The 23,538-nt window shown below is 43.4% G+C and overlaps 1 protein-coding gene across 6 annotated transcripts in view; it reads right to left on the reverse strand.

The window, feature by feature from the left end:
- The window catches only part of PTPRO (protein tyrosine phosphatase receptor type O), a 1,018,456-nt gene that overhangs the window by 118,937 nt on the left and 875,981 nt on the right, over nucleotides 1-23,538 (reverse strand). For all 6 annotated transcript variants that reach the window (XM_086920999.1, XM_086920983.1, XM_086921017.1 and 3 more), the window contains 2 exons: nucleotides 7,789-7,870; nucleotides 6,168-6,258 (listed from right to left, as the gene is read on the reverse strand). In XM_086920999.1, coding sequence (XP_086777125.1) covers nucleotides 6,168-6,258; nucleotides 7,789-7,870 — 173 coding nt within the window. The remainder of the gene's footprint in view (nucleotides 1-6,167; nucleotides 6,259-7,788; nucleotides 7,871-23,538) is intronic.

Raw genomic sequence — 23,538 nt, forward strand, 5'->3', positions numbered from 1 at the left:
CCTTTCCTTTGCACTGTAGTGCAAGGGTGTCTGTGAATGTAGTATAGGTTTTGCACTGGAAGGGAACCCTTCCAGTACAAATAACATAATTAGACTAACTTTAAACCTTTTCCCACTTTGTATGTGTGATGTGCATGCGGTGCTAACACTTGGTAAATATACCCCTATTGTGTTATACAGATGACTGAGTTCAACAATTTAGTTTTAGGTTTGTTAAAATTCAGTCATGGTATGACTGAATAGAGAAATTGGTTCTGTAATTGGTTGCTCAAGTTTGACACATACAGAGTGCAGTATCAAGCTAAAGCCTAGCTGCTATTGTTGTTAGGGCTCCAGAAACACTGATACCATGCATAAAGCTGGAAGTTGCCGGCAAGTATTTAATTGTACAGGTCAGTCTGATGGTGCCCTGCCCCCTCCCCCTCCTCAGCCCCTCACACCCTGCTCTCTTATCCCTCCAGGCATAGTTTCCAACACAATTAGCATCAAGGTGTGGCACAGAGCTCTCAGCTTATCTTGTAGATAGGGAGTGGTCAGAAAAAATAACATGGGTGCAATTGCAAACCACCTCTTCCTTATAGGTCCCTTATCCCTTGAAAATCTAAATGTTCAATACATAACACCTGTTTCACTACATCATACTATCCGGAAAAGATGCACGTAATTCACAATAGGTAAAATAGCCTTTACATTTTCTTTTCAGATTTCCATTTTTACTAATAAATAGTTTATTGTTCTTTATAGTGCTCAGACATGGAGTGTATCTTCAGGGCACAAATAACAACCTTTGAGATCTCTGCATGTAGCTTATACACCAACATGAAAATTGCTAATAATATTACATATATTTATAATATGGAATGAAAGATTTTCATGAGAATTATGACTGCCAAAGAGGCTGTGACAGCCATTTCAATGATGAATTAATATAATTACATATTGTATCTTCTAATTATTCCAAGATCTGAGGACAATTCCCTTCTTTTGGGGTTCAAGGAGGGGCAGCGTGGGTGTTCAGCGATGCTTGCTCAGCGATGCTTGTTAGGGCTATGCAGAATGAATAAATATTTAGCTCACTCATTGTTTAGGAGTCTGAGAGCGTTCCTTTATTCCTGGGTCTTCTGCATGGACACATTGCTAAGGCATCCTCTGGGACAATCTGACTTCGAAGAAGCTGCTCATATGCCCTAAGCCTCATCAAATAGGGAAAACAGATCAATATTTGCCCTGACCACAGACCCTAGCAGAGAAGGACTATCTATCCCCTTCCATCTAAGTCTGAGGCCATTGTTCTTTGGTACCAGGTCAGTAACAACCTTTTCTGAGGATGGTTTTTGGATTGTCAGCAGAAGGAGCTCATCACCTCTCACTTTATATGACCACTAGGTCAAAAATCTAGGGTCATATGTACAAGGGGCTTACGCCGCCTTAGCTGCACTTTTCCGACGGTTTTGCAGCAATTTTTTTATCTCCATATCTACAAGCTGCTGCTAACCTCTGGTACCAGCATTAGTTTCCGTCAAAAACTTCGATTCTAAAGATCGCCACTTCTGTTAGCAATAATACCATGCAAAAACGGCTGCTAACCTTACTTCGCGATATTTCCAAGGAGATTTCTGAACTATGGAAGACCAAAAAAACTGCCTCTAGCTGCAGTTAGAGGCAGTTTTTGATGACCAGAAAATAAAATAAAAATGGAGATAACACTTGGGGCATCTTTCCAGTAGGTGTTGGTGCTGGACAGAGATGCAAGCAATGTTGCAGCGCTGCCCTGCGATAAAACTACAGGGCAGGAATTTGCACCATCAATAAGATAGTGCGCATTCCTGGGCCTCAGTCATGAAAAGTGTCGCAGCGCTGCGACAAGACGGCGTTGCAACACTTTTTACGAGACCCTTCTTGGAACACCACAGATGCGCAGTATTTACTGAACAGCGCTCCATGACGCAAGTAATGACCAATACGTCTGAAATCTTGACGAATTTGTCTGCGCTAAAGTCACGCATTGCTGCAATCGTCTCACAAGTATGACGCAACTCTAGCATTGCATGGGGCCAGCCTATACCTGTGGCACTGCGTCACCCTTACGCCTGCCATCAGGAAGACGTAAGGTACTGACGAAGTGCCATCATACAATTACCGCAGTGAAATCTGAGGGATTTCACTGTGCTAATCCAATGAGGCCTTGTCGTGTGGGAACGCACACCCTGTGTACATCATACCTGATGCAGGTATGATGTGGCACAGGGCTTCACAAGGTCACTCATAGGCCTACATGCCTCACTTTGCAAATACGGTGCAACGTGGTGCTGCTTTTGCCTGGTCTATTCTTGAGGGGTGTTAGGGTGTTGGCACAGTTGGAGATCCATCAGTAGCGGTTGTGTGCTGTCGTGTCATCATCTGTAAGCATTAGCGGAGTGGTGGTGCTGAGGGAGTTGACAAGACGTTCTTCGGTGGCCTTGATTCAGCTGTGAGTGGGGCAATAATGGGGATGGAGTACAGTGGGCATAGTGAAGATGTGATGTATACAATGATGGTGCGTCCAGGAGAGTCAGGTGGTGTAGCTGTAGTTGAAGCTGCCGCTGGCAGTGGCGACGTGCTCGACTGTGTGTCCTGCTATGTGGCTTGCTGCGGTGACTAGCTGCTTGAGTCTGATGTTGGGGTGCTTCCCCAGGAGGGTCTGGTGTTCTGGTTACTGGTGTTGTCCAGGTTGAACTTGAGTTTGCCGAGTAGGATGTCGTCAGAGGACTGACGATAACTCCCCTAACGCTAGTTAGTGGCCGTTTTCTTACTGCTGTGTGCCGCTGAAAACTATCGCCTTGTTAGCGACGTATGTAAAAGACGTCGCTACATTTCCATAGCTTCAGGGATCAGCAGTGAAAACTGCTGCTAAGATTAGCGTGATGGCGAAAGGAGTTCCGGCGTTAGCGGGCGTGCACCAACAAAAGGCACATTAGATGCAAAATAAACACGTTAGTCAGCTCAACGTGATTTTTTTTGCCTCTATTGGAAAAAAACTATTTGTCGACCTCCAATAGAAAAAAGGGAAAAAACAACAATGAAATGCAGAATGGAGCAGCCAAGGCCAAGTGCAGCACACATCAACAACCACCTCAAGCCACCCAAAATCCAGGATGACCAGGATGAGAGCCTGGATGGCTCGCTGGACCTGCGCCTGGAGTCTGGATGCTTTGCTAGACCTGCGTCTGGAGACTGAATGCCTCGCTGGACCTGCGCCTGGAGCCTGGATGCCTAGCCGGACCTGGATCTGGCGCCTGGATGCCTTGCTGGACCTGCGTCTGGAGCTTGAATACCTAAGTGGACCTGCACTAGGAGCCTAGAGGCCTCGCTGGACCTGCGTCTGGAGATCGTCTTGTCAACTCCCTCAGCACTACCACTATGCCAACGTTTACAGACGTTGACAAGGCAGCGAGCAACTGCCACTGATGGATCTCCAACTGCGCCGACACCTTGGCGCCCCTCAAGGATGGCACTGAGTCAGTACCTTACACCTGCCTCATGGCAGGCATAAGGGTGAGACCGTTCCACAGGGATAGGCTGGCCCCATGCATTGCTGGAGTTGCATCATGGTTGTGACATGATTGCAGCAATGTGTGACTTTAGCGCAGACAGATATGTCAGGATTCCAGACGTATCTGTCATTACTTGCGTTATGGAGCGCTGTTAAGTGAATACTGCGCACTGTGGTGTCGCAAGAAGGGGGCAGTGAAAAGTGTTGCAAAGATGTCTTGTCGCAGCGCTGCAACACATTTCATGACTGAGGCCCAGGTATGTGCACTGTCTTATTGATGGTGCACATTCTTGCCCTGTAGTTTTGTCGCAGGGCAGCACAGCAACATTGCTTGCAGCGCTGCCCAGCACCAAAACCTGCTAAAATGAGGCCCCAAGGCTTATCTCCATTTTTAAGACCAGCTATTTTCTGGTCTTAAAAGACTGCCTCTAACTGCAGCTCGGGCAGTTTTTTTGGTGCTCCAAACTTCAAGAATCCCCTTGTAAATATCACGAAGGGTAGTTAGCGGCCTTTTTTGCACGGGAACGCCTCCCTTGCATGTCATTATTGCTAACAGAAGTGGCAATCTTTAGAATGGAAATGTTTGCCAGAAAACTGCCACTAACATAGATTAGCGGCTGCTTGTACATATGGCGATAAAAATATCACCGCAAAAACGTCAGAAAAGTGGAGCTAATGCAGCATTAACTCTTTGTACATATGCCCCTAAGTACCTTAAATTGGGTAGTAGTAACACGTATTATCTGTAGTGCTTGCATACACAGAAGAGAGGCCGCCCACAGTACAGAGACGGCTGTTGTTGAGATTGTAGACGACATCAGACTTGCGGTGGATAGGGACGAATCAGCCATTCTCATCCTCCTGGACCTCTCCACTGCATTTGCCACCATCTCCCACTGTATTTTGAAACATCGTCTGTGGGAGATAGGTGTCAGAGGAGGGGCACTGGGTTGGATTGAAGATTATCTCACCGGCCGCCTCACCACCGTTCGAGTCGACACCTTGGTCTCCAGCAGTCGCCCTGTAACAGTGGGGGTGCCTCAAGGGTCGATCCTGAGCCCGCTGCTCTTCAACCTGTACCTGACTCCCTTGGCCAAAATCATTAATTCCTATGGTTTTGAGACTGTCGTATGCTGACGATACCCAACTGCTGATCACATGCGGCGTAGATCCCATCGGCACTCGCACACACTTTAAAAACTGTATGGTTGAGATTAGCAGCTGGATGAGGAACAACAAACTCCAACTGAATGCGGGCAAGACAGAAATTATCTTGTTTGGTAGGGCAGAAAGGCACTGGACGCAAGATTGGTGGCCCACGGAATTGGGAGTATGTCCTTCTCCCAAATCTGTGGTTCGCAACTTAGGTATTATAATTGACAGCACCTTGTCAATGAAAAAACACGTTGCCAAAGTGACAGGTACCTGTTATGGTATAATGCACAGCCTCAGGAAGATATTTAGATGGCTTCCCATTGAAGCCAGAAAACCTCTGGTCCAGGGCCTCATCGTTAGCCATCTTGATTATGGTAATGCCATGTACTTTGGCCTAAACGAGGATCTACTGGTAAAGCTGCAAACCCTGCAGAACGCGGCGGCCAGACTAGTTTTGGATTTGCCCCCTAGAACTGCGTCATCGCAGTGTCTGAAAAAGCTGTATTGGCTTCCCATTCGTCAGAGAAGCCATTTTAAGATCCTGTGTTTAACTCACAACTCTCTGTATAACAAAGGGCCTCAATATCTTCAGAAAAAACTTAACTGGTATACTAAAAGGTCTCTAAGGTCCAGTAATAAGTCTCTACTGACACAACCCCGCGCACGTACCTCCAGGTACGGTCGGTGCTCCTTTTCCTACCTGGCTCCCTCTCTCTGGAACAAACTGCCCTCCCATCTTCTTTCCATCGCTCAGCATAAACAATTTCGCAAAGCCCTGAAAACCTGGCTCTTTCCCAAGTAACTGTTCCTTTGTTGTTTATCTGCTAACAGCCCTCTTTTTTGGATATTGCCTCTCTTTTTCCATCTGGTTTTTATTCTGCAGGAGCCTTGAGACCTTGCGGTGATAAGATGCGCTATATAAAAACTTTTGACATGACATGACATGACAGAAGTGTAGTATGAAGCACTGTATAAAACAAGTTATTGTTAGCATCATTATCATTTATGATAACACGTTCACAAATTGAGCTTCGAGTAATGCTGATGCTGAAAGAGTTTTCTGCATAACACAAATTTACCTTTATCAGGAACATGTAGCCGCGCTCAGAACTTGAAGGAGGTTTAAAATCTTAAATAAATAGTTAACTCACCGCACTTCAGTATGAAAGGGTCGTCATTTCGAGTCTTTGAGACCTAATTAATTCCTAAATTGGCAAATGCTACAAAGAACATCCCTTTATTGCTGTGGCCTACATAAGCGGCTCTCGTTTCCAGCTACAGTAACACATCTGTGCAAAGGGAAAGCTTATACTTTTCAAAAGCAACAGGTGCAGGGTGCACTTCACTGCCTAGGGCAACATTGGGTGACTCACTTACCCTTTTCTATGTTTTGTTTCCTTTACTTTCTCATGCCACCCATTATGTTTCTCACACCGTTGAGAACCGTGTGCAGGATTAAACTAGGCCCCTTCAGACTTACATGGAAGGATGTTCGTGTAGCGATTTTTGCATCGATTGGTGGGAAGGTCTGCAGCAAAGTGAGGTATGTCGAGCCCAATCAGCTTTAGCTCCTGTCGAGGAGAGAGAAAACGAACCTCGTCACCATTAACCACTTGCAAACTGAGTACCACATGGAGGAGAAAGTCACCAAGGTTAATTAGAACGAATCCAGAGAAGAAATACCCCACTTCAGATCACAATACACGGTCATTATTAACTAAGCTAGCCCCCTCTGCCACCAAACAGCGGACTACAACCTTATAGTTTATTGTGTCGACCTGAATCTGTGGGAGCTGGGAGGAGACCAGGTCAGAGTTTAAAGAAAGGTCAGCTACAGTGCTTAGTTAGCAAATAAATAAGTGGGCTCTTATCAGGAGGCCACTGCTGCTTGGACTGCCCATTGTCCTTACTAGCGCAGCCAGCGACAGTACCAACACAGCAACTAACCATCATATATCTACAAGTGAGAAATGTTAGACTTTTCCAGGCCCCCAAAGCTAGAAGAATGGCTTGGGTGGCAGGTATTAGACATTTTAATGTATATTGAACTAATAAACAACTGCAATTGTGCTGATCTGTAAATGAGACAAACAGCACCGTTATGTCGCAGCCTGTCATAAGTGCCGGTGTTGACAATTAAGTTCCGGTGGACCACCAGAAACCACCTGCTCAAATTAAGCATTGGTAAGCTATGAGAAGCAGATACAGGAGAAGGCAGAACTTCAGGCGAGGGACAGTGAGCCATATTCTGAGCACACAAGAGGGTCAAAGAAAGCATTAGGGGCAGAGGGGAGAACAGTGCAGAGCTGAGACCAGACTGTGAATTAGCGGCGGATCAGGGAACACGAAACGAACAAAGGGGACAATGTGGAGCAAGCAGTGATTTATTTGAGCGGGTGGGGTCCACTGGCGGTCCTTTCTGGGGCTTTGCACTTCCTCATCATACATTTCCTGAGAGGAAGAGAGGGAAAACACATAAAGGAAGAAAGAAGGAGAAAGAGAAAGACGGAAAAACAACCAAAAAGGAATAAGCAAGAACCTGCAGGAGTGACACTGAGGCGTGGGGAGTGCATGGTAGTGGATTAAATGACATTCTCGGCTTTATATAGCACGGCTCATCACCCATGAGGGTATGCGGGCGCAGTTCATGGGCAGGGGAAAGGACGTGATTTGCCCAGAATCACAGGTTGCTGAGATGACGTGGACTGTCGAACCTGGATCCCCAGCTCTGTCTGCTGTAAGCAGGCACACAGTGGACTCCAGACTATGCAGCCTTGGTACTTGGCATGCCAGTGCAGCCACGGGCTTCTGAGCAGAGCTGGGGGCACTGGCACTTATTATGCAAACTAAGCACTGGGAGCAAGGACCAGGGAGAGAAGGGCACGAAAAAGCAGGGCCAGCAAACTGAACACAACGGGCATCGGGGAAAGGGCTATGTCATGAGCTTGGATAAGAGAGTCGAACACAGAGAGTAATGATTGAGTAAAGATCAGGAGCAGTGCATGGTTAGAGGAATGACTATTCAGAAAACCAATCTCCATCTCTATCGATCTATCTTTCTCTCTCTCGCTCCTGTTCTTCCTTTTGCTTCACCAACTTACCTCAAACTGGAGAGAAAACTTGTAATCCGAATCCTTGGCCATGTCCTTGAGGTAAGCTTCGAAGTCATCCAACTGGACCGGACTTTCACCGAAAGGTAAAAGAAAAAAGATTCAGTTCCAGCCCCATGAACGCCATGACACACTGAAAAGGGCTCCATGTCATATTGATCTAAACAGAACCGCTCATTACTGTAGACGTGAACAGTTTAAAGGGGAGTATTTGAGTACCATCTTTAGCATGGCTGCTGTGAACACACCCCCTGCTGTTAAATATTGTCATCATTGCCTTCAGATAAGCAACTGTGTGTACATGTTTTATTGACTCTGTGCTATTTTCACAAAGCGTAAAATTAGAGCGAATGTATAAATAATGGCATTACTAAGCAATATTACCAGAATTACCTTTTTTGGTGAAGTTGTATACCCAGAGTTCTGGACCATAACAGTCGTGCTGGCTCAGTGCAGAGCCTCGCCTGTTTTTATGTGTTTGCCATGTCTTAGGTTCATACATGCAGCCCAGAAGTTCTGCGAGTTCTTGCATCGGATCGGAAGTGGTGAGCACCAATTGCCTCACGTGCTTCTGATTTGTGCTGTCTGAAATTCGTGCATTACCTCGAAGAAATTCTGAGTCATTGATATAAACCTTAGACCTGCAAACGCAATAAAACAGCGCTCTGCGCTGAGCTGGTGCTCCTGTTCATGACCTGGCCCTAAGTAACGCCACACAATACAGGGATTTCACATGATTAAGTTAGACCTGTGCAAGTTAGCATCTAGAATACAGTAATGTTTGCAATGCATGAAAGCATCATTAGAATGCATATTCCTTTCTTTTGTTTTACCATGTGCAGCCTTCCCAGTACTTGGCATGTCCATGCACGGATCAACAATGATTAAAAATATGCAGAATTCGTGCGCTGCCGTTTCTAGTCATGCAGTAAGCCCATTGCTTACTTCATATAGAAACCCATTGAGTTTCAGACAGGGCTCAACCTTCACACCTTTCAAGCAACACCTCAGAAATGACCTTCTTTGACACCTGCTGACCACATCTTAATGAACTCCTGAACACCCTATGACCATGAAACCTATGAGACCATGTACTGCTGGTTACACCACTGTAGTCCTGCCACCACGTATACACTTAGGCAATGGCACTTACAACCTGCATGTGGAACTATCAGTACCTCCACTTCTAATCTGCCTCCATGTTGCACAAATGCTGCATTAAAATACCTGTTCCTTTTGATGTATCATTGTTTCCCTAAACTATTGTATCTCGAACCAGATTTTAGGTTTTGCCTGCACAGCACTTACACTGTCCTTGTGAAATCTATTGTATTTAATATATCACGAAAGGGGCTCTTATAACTTCCAAAAACCGAAGTACTATGTTCATCCGCTTTTGTGTGGAACTTTTTTTTATTTATTCAAGCCCGCTGCTTGTCGGCTGCATGTTTTTCCCTCTCCTTCACCCCTGCCCTCCTCTCGCTTTACCTCTTGCGGAGTAGCTGGCCTTGTGAATTCTGTGTGAGGATGCACGCTCTTGTTTCAAACTGTTTGTATAAACATACTTGTATATTATCACCTTCGGAGAAGGGTTCACCTTAACCTGGCAGTGGCGACAACAAGCCAATGCGTTGCACAAGATGGCCAGCAGATGGAGGAAGAGGGCATGTTTAATAAATCCGACAATGAAAAGTCATTGGCATCTTTGCATGTGCGCATGCAGGGTTAGAGTCTATTTATGTGTGTTGCATGCTTTTTACAGTTCTAGCGGTATCTATGTGTTTGTCTGGTTTTGGCTGTTCATGTGAGTGATTTTCAGTGTGGCTGTATGCACGCATGTGTGTGGATTTCTGTTTTGTTAGAGTGTTCCTGTTAGTATTGAGTACTTGACGTTTGTGTACATATACTCCAGTTTGAGTGCATGCGTTTAGGTGCTGCAGAGTTTCTTCCATCCTGTGTTACTACTTATTAAGCTTCTGTCCATGTACATTTATTTATTATTGCACTAGTGCAAGTCTGTTATTGTGTGCGCATGTGTGCACTTTAGAACAAACAGCAGGCAACAGAAACAGATGAGATATTACAGTTTAGGAAGTGCGAATATAGGGGCATATTACCAACGACTAGTAATAATTATCGCTATGTTGGTTTAGCGGCGACATTTTTATCGCCGAGCTGCGGCGATTTTTATCGCTTAGGAACCTTGCTATTATCAAGGTTTATCTCCTAAGCGATAAAAATCGGCCGAAATGCATGAATATCGCTGAAAAGTCAGCGATATTCATGCATTAGCGAGCTAATGCTCTTAGCCATGTTATCCACCTACCATTGAATAACATGGCTAAGAACTGCTCAGGGCGGGTGTTAGCTTTTGGAGATATTCACGCTTAGCGCGAATATCTCCAAAGGTTGGTATTAGGAGATAGCGATGTTAGCGACTGATTCCAGTCGCTAACATCTTGGCACACCCACTTTGCATGTCATTAGTGATAAATATCACTGACATGCAAAGCGGGGCCCAAGATGGTCGCTATCTCCTACTAGCTGTCGCTAACTGGTGTTAGCGACAGCTGGGTAATAGGGAGATACAATTATCTCCGCTTTCTTGGCTTTTAAAGCCAAAAAAGCGGAGATAAACCCCCTTGATAATATGCCTAATAATCCCTTGATGATTTCGAGGTGTCATTGTCTATCAAACGTAACTCTTTTAGTTGTGTTCAGGTGTATATTTATTTTTTACTCAATATTTCGACAACATTAGTGTTTGTTTATCTCCGTGTCCATGAACGCGTTGTTTTAGTCAGAAAGAGGGAGGGATGGCTGATTGTTTAAGTGATTCTAACCATCTGCACCTCTAAGTGACCTGCCAAATTCTCCTTTTCGTTCTATAGACAACTGGCAATTCTATACACGCCTCAAACTCCAAATACACACCTTCTGCAAAGGAACTGCACTTTGATTTGGAAGGGCATTACATTTGCTCAAACCAGGGGAAACATTTGCCACACTTAATGGGAAATGCATCTGGTCCCAAAAAGTTTACTAGCGGAGAATTTGGAGGACAATAAAAAGAGTGAGGGCCATATTCAATAACGAAGGGGCAAATGCCACGCACTTGCCCCTTCAACAACAAAAGCTCTACCAAGAGAGAGCTGCTCCCAAAAAATCAATGAACCATAAAACAACAAACAGATCTGCCTGAGGACTTCGGTTTCAACTTGGTAACTCCAGGTCGCGTCAGGTGCTAGTGAACCCCAGAGCTGGGATAAAAGCACTTGCTGGAGCTCTGTATTTCCTGCTTCATAGCAGTGCCCTGTCGGAAAATTCAGTCGACTAATTGTAGATGTTATATCGAGAGCCTACTGAAAGCAACAAGAATTCACTTAGGCGCAAATTTATGAGCTCCTTATGCCAGATTTGCGCCGCTGTTGCGTCACTTTTGTGACGCAGCGGCGGCGCAAAGCAAGCATCACCTCGTAAAGCCCTGCGCCACATGTGGGCGTTCCTGTGCAGAGCGGAAGGGGCGTTCCAGCGCAGGAACGCCTCCTAAAAGCGGCTGAGTGAAATCTACAAGATTTCACTCAGTCACTTTTAAGGCCATGCTGCTTCAAAACCCTGCGCCTGCTTGAAGCAGGCGTAGGTCTTGACGCAGCATTGTGAAGATGGGGCACCCCCGAGCCTTGCTGGAGCTGCGTCGCGCTTGCAACGCAATGCCAGCAATGTGCCGCCTTTCCCCCGGGGTATGCGACACGCATCTACCCATCAGTGCGCCATGGTGCGCAGATGCGTCGTAACTCTTCTGGCGCATCCCTGCTGATTAGCAGAGATGCGCCAGAAGTAGTAACTCTGCCCCTTAATTCTTTGACCTCGGGTATATTCGTTTCCTTTGTTGTTAGTTTTATATAAACTCTAAAATTGTTTCCCTTATCATTGTTGTACAAACTGTACACTTGTTTGCCTTTCTTCTTTTATATGGTCATGTATTCTCAAGTTTTCAAAACACCTTAGGTTACAACAGGGTCCTTTTGATTACATTTGTAACTGGTTAAGTGAAATATTCGCAAGGGATGCCTTTCAGTCCTCTGCATCAGAGCAAACGATTTGTGTTGTTCTGATTTCACACTAGTGTTAGATTAAAAAACTGTGCATCTTGTGTCCACGGCCATTTTATATATGCTTTGCACAGGCACAACAAAATAAGAACTTTCGAATCCGTCATGCGCCTTATGTTTTAGAACTAGGACGTTTCTAGGAGTGCCAAATCCTCTGCGACATCAGAACATGCCTTATACTGATAACCATTTAGAATCTCTTTTGCTGGAAAGTATCAAGACAGGAAAGGACATAAAAGCAAATGACCCTCCTATTGAGGAGAGGGATGTTCTGCACTATCACACAATGAGATTGAAACATACCTTTTAGGTACAGTTAAAAATAGCAGGCGTGAGACATCTACCATTACTTCATTACTTTAAGATGGAATGGAAAAGCAATTTGCCAATCAGCTCGACCTCAGTGATAGGGCATTCACATCAATTAAATGTCCAGGGGCGCTCGCTTCCACACAAAGGGAAGTGCATGCGAGGAACAACTCTGAGCAGAAGCGGTACAGACAAAATCATCAACTGAACTTCAGGGCATAGGCCAGATACAGGAAAGAGGAGTTCCCTGTAGAGCAAAAAGGGATCATGCATGATTTAAGGGGAAGCAGAATAATGGGCCGGGCGGGTGGCTCTACATGTGGGTCTCTAAAAACCAAATTCACCTGTTCTTCACAATCAAGATATTGGAAGCTAGCTAGATCCAAGGTATCTCTGCAAACAAATCAAGCTCATCTTCAAAATAAGGATATTGGAAGTTAGCTTGATTCAACGTATTACCTTTCTTTTCAGAAGAAAATGCCATACTGTGTGGTAATACATAGTACTGATCACAAACATCTACCACACATCCTTTAACTTTAACTGTATGAAGAGGTTTGCAGAAAGGATGCACCTCTTTCCTTCGAACAGTCTCTGTCAAGGCACCCAGGAGTTGAGCGTTTACCCAATTCCATTCCATCACTAGATGGACCTGTTGGATGCACACTTATACACAGACAAACCCCCAAAACCTTAAATGGTCGTTTATTAAACATCTCACCATCCAAAGTCCTGTCCAACTTTCATTGAGGACGGATGTCGGAAATCCATCTGAAAGATCTCCTTAGAAACAAATTGTCTTAGGTTTTCCTACAAACTCTAGGCTGAATAGCAAACCTAGGTCTTTTATAACGTCATGAATGGAAATAATTGCCCTTCAGCATCCTATACAAATGCCTTTGGTTTCACACTCAAATCAATCTATGATTTCCATCAACAGGTCTAAAACGTGAAACCACCATATGCTCTCGAGAGGCTGCCCATCCAGTGCAGCCAAGGATTTCTGCACCTGTGTCCCAGTGGTTGTGCCTTCCAGAGTCTACTCAAAACAAACACTACTTCACTTCTTGTCTAAATTTACCCTGCTTCATCTCAAAGACATTATTACAGCTCTCCTCAGCAGCAGAGATTTAGTGCCCAATAACACGTGAAACTTGAAAATCGTTCCAGTAAATCCAATTTATGGACAAAACAAATTTACAAATCTCAAGAGTTTAACACATCCAGGATTACCAGGTGCAGTAAAATCTACAGTTGCCAAAAGAAGTCGGAAATCATGCTCTGTAAGTAGCCTGGTAATTGGGCAAAAAATGCAGAAAGTGGTGGTTACCACCTTCCTGTTATCATGCAATTCATGATAATCCTATTAGAGCACCACTTACTCATGCCTGGTTCCACCCAGAGGGCTGTGTCCTCTTCTGAATGACATGACTTTTCAGCAAAGAACATTCCCTGAAGGATCCTATGTGACTAGCAAAAACTGTCCACATGACTGGAAAAACACGGCCAAACAGCATGAAGACAAATGTTTGGAGCAGCCAACCTCCAACGAAAGGAAGACAGCAATCGCAAATCAATGCAATGGCTAAAATTGTATGCTTTTAACCAAGACGTCTTTGGAGGATTTGTCAATTTATTCTAGCACAAGACTGGAAAATGCTTGTTATATCTCTTCTGCTGTTGGAAACTGACAATGGGAAGTCTTTTCTGAATGGTCTTTCCAAAGTACATCTCGTCCTCCTAGAAGCAGTATTACACATCGTGGCTCACTTCATAATGAGAAATAAATAAAAATGTGAACATTTTTCACGTGTGCTTTTAACACATTATGGTATTAAACATGTGGCTCACACAACTCAACGCCTTGGTATTTAGCCTCAGAACTAAATGTCTAAGGTGGGGTCAATCCCTTATGCAGTAATGAAACTCTTCTTTCTGAACCTCCAACTTTAAAACAGGGTTGTACAATGGCACAGCCCTTTTCTGGCACTGCTGCACTAGTACTGAACTCTCTCCCTTCTAGCCCTAACACCACTACTTGCTGGCTACCTTTAACAATGAGCTCACATTTCTTCCCTTCCAAATACACTTCTGTGCTAGTGTTCAATAAATCAATTTTTCAAAAACTGACTTTGTCCTTACTTAACATTCCATCTTATCCTCCCCTGTTGATTACTCGCTCTCTTATTGTCACAACTACTATCTCCCTGTCCTTGTCCTTCAGAAGCTCCAGCTATTATCCAACCCACCTGGATTCCTTTTCGAGTAATTATGAAACTCATTATGTCTAATGATGCTCAGATATTTTTACTTCTCCTATCATGTTTTGATTTCCCTTCTGATAATTAACAGGTTGCTGTGTAGATTCTGTTTTCTTTATATTATCACTGTGATTGACTGCTTAATCTTCATGAACGAATAAATTAATGAATGACAAATGTATTGCACAATTACTTAAAACCATTTACACTATTTCTTGCACTTATAATGAACTAAAAAACCTAAATAACAATGCAAATCGAGTACCATCATAACAATTTTAAGAACATTTTTTATTTGTCTTTAAAAAGAGGAGTTCTTTTAGCATCAATTACGAAATGAGAGTCTGATTCAGTGTCTTGAAGCCATTGGGCAGTGGAAGTGTAGAACAGTAGTGACATCTAAATCGGCCACCGTGTATCTAAGCACCGTTGGGTTTAGGGTGTCTGAGTGTCTTGTGTCGTGTAAGAATTTGATGTTAGAGTTGGACAGTTAGTCTATTTCCTGTTTATTTACTTTGATAAGAGCTCTTCAGATGACAACTGAGTCTTCTTTGTTGGAGAGCCAAACACGCAAATCAGCCATATATTTTCCAAATTTGACCGAATCTGTTGGTGCAGTGCCGGCGAACAGAGCTGTTACGGCTTCTGTGCATGTACAAACACCTTTAGATAGATATATAGGGGCTTATTTATGAGCCTGTGTGTCACTTTTGAGCCGCCGGTGCGTCACGGTAACACACCAGCAGGGCAAAAAATGCACCTTGTTGCGTCATATTTACGAAGTGACACATCTAGGTAGATGCGTCACTTTGTAAAACCCTGCACCACATTACACCTCTGCCAGGTATAATGGGCCTCATTTATGAGGCTGTGCGTCACTTTTACGCCGCCAGTGCATCACTTTTTGTGAATAAGATTTCACTGTGCCACTTCTAGGACACAAATGCGCCAATTTCTTATGCCTGCCTCACAGCAGGCTTAAGACTAACGCAGACCCTTTCACATGGGGGCTTGCCCCATGTGAAAGGATACATTGCTGGAATTGCGTCACTTTTGTGACACACTCCAGCAATGTGCCACTTTTGCGCCATACAGATACGTCAGAAATCCTGCAGGGTTATCCCCAAACTTTTTGCTTGTTCCTCCTATTTTTTCCTGACCCATGTTTGTTGGCTATATGACTCTGGGCACTTTACCACTGCTGATCAATGCTACAGTACATATGCTCTCTGTGTAAATTTTTATTGTGATTGGTTATCCATGATTGGCATATTTGTTTTACCAGTAAGGCCCTAGTAAAGTGCACTGTGTGAGCCATGGCTGGTAAATCACATGCTACTTGTGGACCTGCAGCACTGGTTGTGCCACCCACATGAGTAGCCCTGAAAAGCTGTCTCAGGCCTGCCACCGCGGTGCCTGTGCTCAGTTTGTTACCTGCCATGTCGCTTTGGTAAGTGCACTCACTTGCCATACCCTAACCTTACTTTTCTTACATATAGGGTACCCCATATTGTAGGCCTAAGGTATCCTCCTCGGCAGGGTGACGTGTATGTGAAAGGTAGGACATGTACTGGTGTGTGTAACATGTCCTGATAGTGAAATACTATCAATTTCGTTTTTCACTATTAAAAAGTTTTCTCGCGCCATAGGACAGCATGGGGAATGCTTTGTAACATTTTACAAGCATTTCTTTCCATAGGGATAAGATTAAAAAATGGAGTTTGGTATCCCTGAACTAAGGATATAATGGCACATCTTTTAAAAAAGATGTTTTTTAAATTGTGTGTTTGAAAATACCCCTTTTAGAAAGTGGCTATTTTCTTGTTCAACCATCCTCTGCCCCTCTGCCTGTTTGTGGATTGACTGTCTGGCTTTGGAATGACAGGGGCTGGGGAAGTGCAGTAGCTCCAGGAGTCTGGATGAGTCAGCACTAGGCTGAATAGGCCTGATCTGCATTTGGAGTGGTGGGACCTGCAGGTGAATAGGGCTGTGCCTGCCTTCCACAATGCTGGCTCTGCTCCATTGTGATGTGTCTGGAGCCAAGACTTACACTTACAATGGAAGTTGTTGTGCACTTGCAGAGTGCCCCCCATAACTGGTCCTCTTGTTGTGTTTTCACTGTGTTAATGTGAGTGTTGGTACGAATACCTTACACATTGCCTTTGGGATAAGCCTGTCTGCTCGTGCCAAGCTATCAAGGGTGTGAGCGAGGTTATCTAAAGTGTGTATCCCCATTACTCTGACTAGACGCAAGGGTCCCTATTTGGAAAACGTTTTCTACCTCTAACAACTAGAGACACCCATTTCTACACCAGGTCATCTGCTTATTGCAGTATTTGAAACTTGTTGAGGCCTATTTTGGGACTGGCGAGGTTGGCATTTTGAGGCATCTTCCCTAGATCTGCTGCATATAAATTAAAGAGCGTTGGAGCAAGAACGCAGCCCTGTTTTACACCCCAGTCTGTAAAGCATTTTTGTGCTTGTGTTGTCTACTTATTTGACTTTTATCCAGGTTTTGCTATAAAGTGAGATGAAGGATTCAAGAGGCCTGCTACAATGTCACAGTTTCTTAGCTTATTACAAAGCTTGTGTCGAAAGACCCCATTGAATGCTGCAGAATAGTCGACAAGTCGTTTATTTATTTTTGATGTTAGCTTCCTGGCTCAGATAAGAAACAGCCACTATGTTGTCAATTGTCGACCCTCCTATGTGAAACCTTGTTTAATATGTCGGGAGGATTTCTTTGTCTTCAATCCATTTGTTCAGCTCTGCCAATAGGGTACTAGTGTAAGCTTTACCTTTGTTGTACAGAAGGGGAATCCATCTATAGTTTTTCGGCTCTGTATTGTCTCCTTTCTTGAATATAGGTTGTAGCAGTGAGCCACGCCATTAGTCCGGGACATTGGCTTGCAGGTGACATTCAGTGAATAGGGTTGATTGAACTCCACCCCAATATACCCGGTCTTTTCTAATCTTATGCATAGCATGGCCATGTAGATATTTGCGTCCAGTTTCTGACCTAGGCTCATCATCACCATTTGCATCCTCAACTGAGCATTCCTCTAAGCACACCTGCTGGATGCCTCCAATACTTTTTAGGAAGTTGGTAGCTACATGACATAGCCATACCTTGGGAGGAACAGAGTTGCGGCGACCCGCTTTGTCATTTTCCAACCTGCCAATGTTTTGCCAGAACTGCTGGTGTTTATGGTTCTTGGATAGCTCATGGATTGTGATCCATTCTTAATAATTGTTTGCATTCCAAGTTGAGTTATCAGCACCTGTGCTTAGTGGCCTGTTTTCTGGTGTTCCGGTAGTTTCTTTTTGCCAGTTTTAGGTCCCGCATTAGTTTTTTTTGTTGTCTTGGCAGGTTTGCATAACACGTGGAGTGTTTGCTCGGTAGGTGGTCTTTCCTTCTTCCCAGAGGGCTGTTAAAGGGACAGAGGTCCATGCTATCCAGTTTTTGATAGTGTATTTAGCACTAGAATCGTTACTTGTACGTTAATCTTTCCATAATGTTAGTAAGGCGGCTTTCTGATCATTCCATTGTGCCGATTATGGATCTTGTTTTCTTAAATTTTTTATGATCCTGGACATTGAGATAAACATGTATTATTAACAGTGAATACCTTACTTCCTTGTTCTCTTTTCCTCCCACTATGAATGCCTGCAACATTTCTGAATCTGTTTTTATTTTCCTCGTTGTGAGCTCTTTTGCATGTTTTATCTACGTTGAAATCCCCCCCAATGGTCTGCCATAGCATTGGTGTCCTGATGTTGGTTTGTGAAAGCCAGCAAAACCTTAAGGTACGTCAATTTTGTGGCCCAGGTTTCTTGTAGCCATACGATGTCATCTTCTTGCATTATCTTCCTTGATGATACATGTTAGAGTACTCTCTGTATACCAACAATGTTCCAAGAATCCAAGATACAATTTTGATGCCCAATTGATTGGCTTTATTGGTGGACTGTGTTCTTGTATCCACAGCCCTTAATTGTTTAGGAATACACTGTTCTTTGAAGGCCTCCCTGTTGTCAGGAGGGGTGAGAGACATTCATTGTCTCACTGCTTGTCCTGTGTTGTTCATCCGATCTAAATCTACGTAATAATTTTTGCGTCCTTTACCGTATTTTTTTTTGCATTGCTGTCATTTGAATTGTGGTTACCTTAGTGCTCTCACACCCATGGACAAGGTCATGCTACATAAAACTGTATAAGTAAATAAATAAATGTCTGTGAAAAATATAAGGCTCACTTTAAAGGTTCTGAAATGCCAAACACTTAATACTACTCATCACTGATAACCTAGCTACTCTTTTCAAACTACACCCTGATAACTCTAAAATCACTCTCCATTTAGTCTAAGTAGCATCCTTGCTAATGAATAATGTATCCAAGTTTTTCCAGCATCACTTAAAGCAAGAAATTAAAATGACGTTTCTCGCATCTTTTCATTTAAACAATTCTCAAGTGGCAATTTGAACCTGTTCTTCACCAAAGAATGCCTTATGGTAATTATGACAATTGACACACACAACATTATGACTCTGCAGAAGTCAGACTTTAGACTCTGGGGTCAACTTTATAGATGCTTTACGATGGCACTAGGACTACACAGAGTGACGCACACTAGCACAAATAAGTTTCAGTGATTACTTTCCTTCCCAATGTTTTTATGCACTTGGACTATGCCTTTTTCACAGCCCAAATTCAACGTTGCGTTAAGGGTTTTTTCCTCGGATTGGATCAAAGCAAACACCCATAGGATTTGATGCAAAGCTCAATCTACTAATGTGGCTTGACTGGATTTTGCATCATAAACCAATGTCCAGTATAAGCAGATAAAAACAAGGGGGAATGTGTAGGTTTCCTCTAGAAACTGATTACCCTACAGGGGAAGACAAGCAAAGAACATATAATACTTGTAAACCTCTATCTGCACCCACTTGATAAAAACAAAGGGAGTCAACAACTAAGGGAGGAGCTGGTGAAAATAATAACAGAAGAGAAAACAAATAACTGGATAATCACAGGGGACTTCAATCTAAACATGCTGAGGAGACGAGTCGATGACACCCACTCAGAGGAGGATCCATTTGCTTGGGAGGAAATGCCCCAAGACATTAATACAGACGGAAGACTCACAAACGTCTCGAAAAATCTATTGTCGTTCTTAGAGCACTTGGGCTCACGCGCATTAAACGGCACATTCCCTGGAGATCGCCCACAAACAGCAATATTCAACAACGCAGCAACAAGGTCCACAATTGACTACACATTTTGTTCTTGCTACTTGTTCACAAAAGTAAAAAACTATTGCATTGGGAGCGTAGATTTCAGCGACCACTTAGCCCAGGAAATCACAGTAGAAGAGACATTATCATACAAATTGCCCCCAACAAACGCATTCTGCTCAGAATATACCAACAATGAGAGAAGAGTAAAATGTAGTACCAATAATCCTAAAGGACTCCTCTCCTTAGCAAAACAACTCTGGGAAGAAGGGAAAGCAGCCAACCCCGACATAATTGGAGGCTTGGAGGCATTCACAACGCCCTACGTAACAGCTACGGAGATATAAAGGGCCACTCCCGAAACAGGAGAATAAAGTGTTATCAAAACCTACGGCCAGGCTCCAACCGACGGAATAACGCCAAATTAAAACATCTAAAAGCATGGATAAACCTCACATTGCAGACGCAGAAGAAAGACCAGACGGCATTACATGAGCTGAGGCAGCTAAAAGCTACTCGCAAAGAACTTATTTGGCAAAACAAAAAAGAAGCCGAAGAATCCCTTTGGGCTAGACTCCTGTACGATATCAAAAACAACAACAGCACACAATTTTGGAAGAAGATTAATGCCCTATCTAACCCGCAAGGTCAGTGCATCAGCTCCAATGTCATAGAAGAAGCATGGATAACTTACCTCGAACCTCACTTTAACAAAGAACAGACTCCCCAAATGGGCTTAAATACCCCAGTGCCTAGTATGGAAATTGAACCGCTCCACCCAAACCCTAAAGCAGAACAAGGGCAGAACTTCACATTTACAAACACTCAAGTTCACAAAAGAATCTTGAAAGGTAGACGTGAAGGAGCTCCTGGCTCAACTGGGATTTCGCCCATATTATTCGAGCAAGACCCTGAATTTTGGGCTACAGTTCTAAAACCGATCTTTGAAATAATCCTGCAGACGTCAATATTACCAACATCGGGGTAACAATAATCTCTCCCATTTATAAAAAAGACAACAGGACCGATCCAAAGAGCTATCGGTTGGTAGCTCTTCTAGACAATGGGGTACTCCTTCAAGAATTAACAACATGGGCCTCAGAAATTAAAGCAATTCCCTTCAATCAAACTGCTTTCTGTAGAAACATGGGCACTGCCACTAACATCTCTGCCCTCTCATTAATGATAGACGCTGCACTCTTAGGCCCAGATGCATCAAGCTAAAAAACGCTCGCAAAGGGGCAGATTCTCAGAATCTGCCCCTTTGCGACCGGTATTTTTGCATTTGGGATGCATCATCCCAAATGCAAAAATCTTAATCTAAGAAATCGCAAAATTGCGATTACTTAAATTGCTATAGCATTTAAGGAATCTCAAATTGAGATTCCTTAAATGCAATGCATTAAAGTTAAAAAAAATAGCTATTTCGCTAATAGGGGGAGCAAATTACCGTGAAGTTGAACTTCATGGTAATTCGCAAAAACTTTGAAAAATGCACTAAAGTGCATTTTTCAAAGTTCCATTTTACACACAAATGTGCAAGATGTACCCATGTGCAGATTTCAGGTGTGCAACAGGGTGTCCTTTTGACACCCTGGCACCCTTGAAATTGCAATCTCAATTTGCGATTCTCTAATTGAGAATCGCAAATTGAGATTGTCTTTCCATTCATTCCTATGGGCCTCTATGCCCAAAGGAATGAATGGGGAGGTATTCCTTAATTGCCACTCGCAATTTGCGAGTCGCAATTAAGGAATTTTAAGAAATCGCTATCTTTTAAGCGAGTTCTTCGTGCATTGCATTTTGCTACTCCTGATTAGCGAATTCTTATTTTTCGCTAATTCTTATTTTTCGCTAATAAGGAATCGCAAAATGGATGTTTGATGCATCTAGGGGAATATCAAAAAGCCTCTGTACATCTGCTTTATCGATTACAGTTCAGCATTTGCTCACATAAACAGAAATATTCTGTGGCAAAAACTAAAAACGGTAGGTATCCCAGAATTGCTCCTAAGACAACTAATCCTTCTGCATAGTGACACCTGGGTACACGTAAAGTTGGGGACAGGAGACCATCTATCGAAAAAGATGAACACAACTTCAGGATTAACACAAGGGTGTGTATTAGCCCCAACACTATTCAATCTATTTATGGCCGAGCTTTCAGTTCAACTCAATGGTAGCAACGCGCATGCCCCAAAGCTAGGAGGTCGCCAGCTATCCAACCTCCAATACGCAGATGACTTAGTACTCATCAGTCGGACACCCATAGGATTACAACGCCTGCTGGACATTACATCTCAATACTCAGATACCAACAAACTAAGCATAAACCAAGGAAAAACAAAAGTCATGTGTGTGAACCACTGGAAAACAAAAGTAAAATACAACTGGCACCTGGCAAAATTCAAGCTTGAAGTCGTACAAGACTACAAATATCTGGGGGTCATGATCGACAGCAAATGCAATTATAAAGTACAATTTGAGGCAATAAAAAAGAGGGGATTAAGAATAGCAGTAGCATTAAGAAACCTGTAAAATATAGCCGCCGGTCCAAGCTTTCTCCCTCTGACCAAGGTGATACAGGCTAAACTTATTCCATCAATCACCTATGGAAGTGAAGCCATGAGAGGGAGGGACGCGGAAACATTGAATGGCACCATCGCAAGAGCGCTGAGAATAATATACAGGCTGCCTGGATATACATCTCCATCGCAAATGAGGCTTGAATTCGGGATACAAAGACAGGAGCGAGCCAGAAAAGGAGCTTTTGTTAAAACCTGGTTCAAGATCAAAAAAGGGCAGCCAGAAACGTTAAACCTCTACTTGTGGAGAGAAGTAGAAACTACAGAAACTTGCCCAGCTAGATATTTCTTGGACACTGCACTGGACCAGCTGGGGTTACGGCAACTCTGGGCAACGTCGGGGACCATGGCAAGCTTCAAAAAAATTGTAAATAATATTGTTAAAAAAGAGTCTATCTTACAAGACAAAGCAGCCTTGGCGGAACGCTCACATGGCTGGTTCACTATACAATCCTACAGTAAAGCGACTCCTCAAGCTTACCTCCTTTCTAACTTCTCCAAAACCACCAAAGAGAAGTTTCTGAAACTTCGGTTAGGTTTATTACCATTTGCCTCCTTGGCTGCGCCCTCCAAAGCCAGCAATGTGCCGTCTTTGCGGGGAAGGAGAGGAAGACATAGTCCATATCATAACCATTTGCTGTGAGCTGATTCGGGAGCGCCGGTTATTACTTAGACCTATTATCAAAAAAATCAAATACGGTCCTGCAGATAAGCGGTGCTTGCAAGCTTCTCTGGCAAAGACAATCAACTAAGATGCTGCCTGGTAACATTTTTAACTGCAGCTGATCTTCGATTAAAACAGCGCATACAACCGTAACAGCGTTTTAAGCACATAAATTCAAGCATTTTTGCACATGTAAGCCTCAAATGAAAGCATTAATAGGCTAACTATATGATATTTTTTTGCACAAATCAACGGATGTTGAGGCGGCACTAAGCACTTTAAATTTGCATCTTCCAGCATGTCATCACTCTGTAGCCAAGACTCTGACAAGGGAGGTAACTCTATCTCATGAACTGCTGCTAATCTCTATTAAAACAAAAATGAAGAAACAAGATTATGGGTCATCAAGGCCGTGGGAGTGGATCTGATCCACAATCTTAACGTGTGTTTTTAACTGTGGCTATCAGCCTTTTTAATCTGAAGTTTTTATGCTTACAAGAGATGGTCAATTTTTGTAATGGTTTTAATTAACTGCACACTTAACAAATTACTCTAGAAACTGATGCAGTCTGCGT

The sequence above is a fragment of the Lissotriton vulgaris genome, chromosome 1_1 (assembly GCF_964263255.1).
Source record: "Lissotriton vulgaris chromosome 1_1, aLisVul1.2, whole genome shotgun sequence".
NCBI classification, from domain to species: domain Eukaryota; kingdom Metazoa; phylum Chordata; class Amphibia; order Caudata; family Salamandridae; genus Lissotriton; species Lissotriton vulgaris.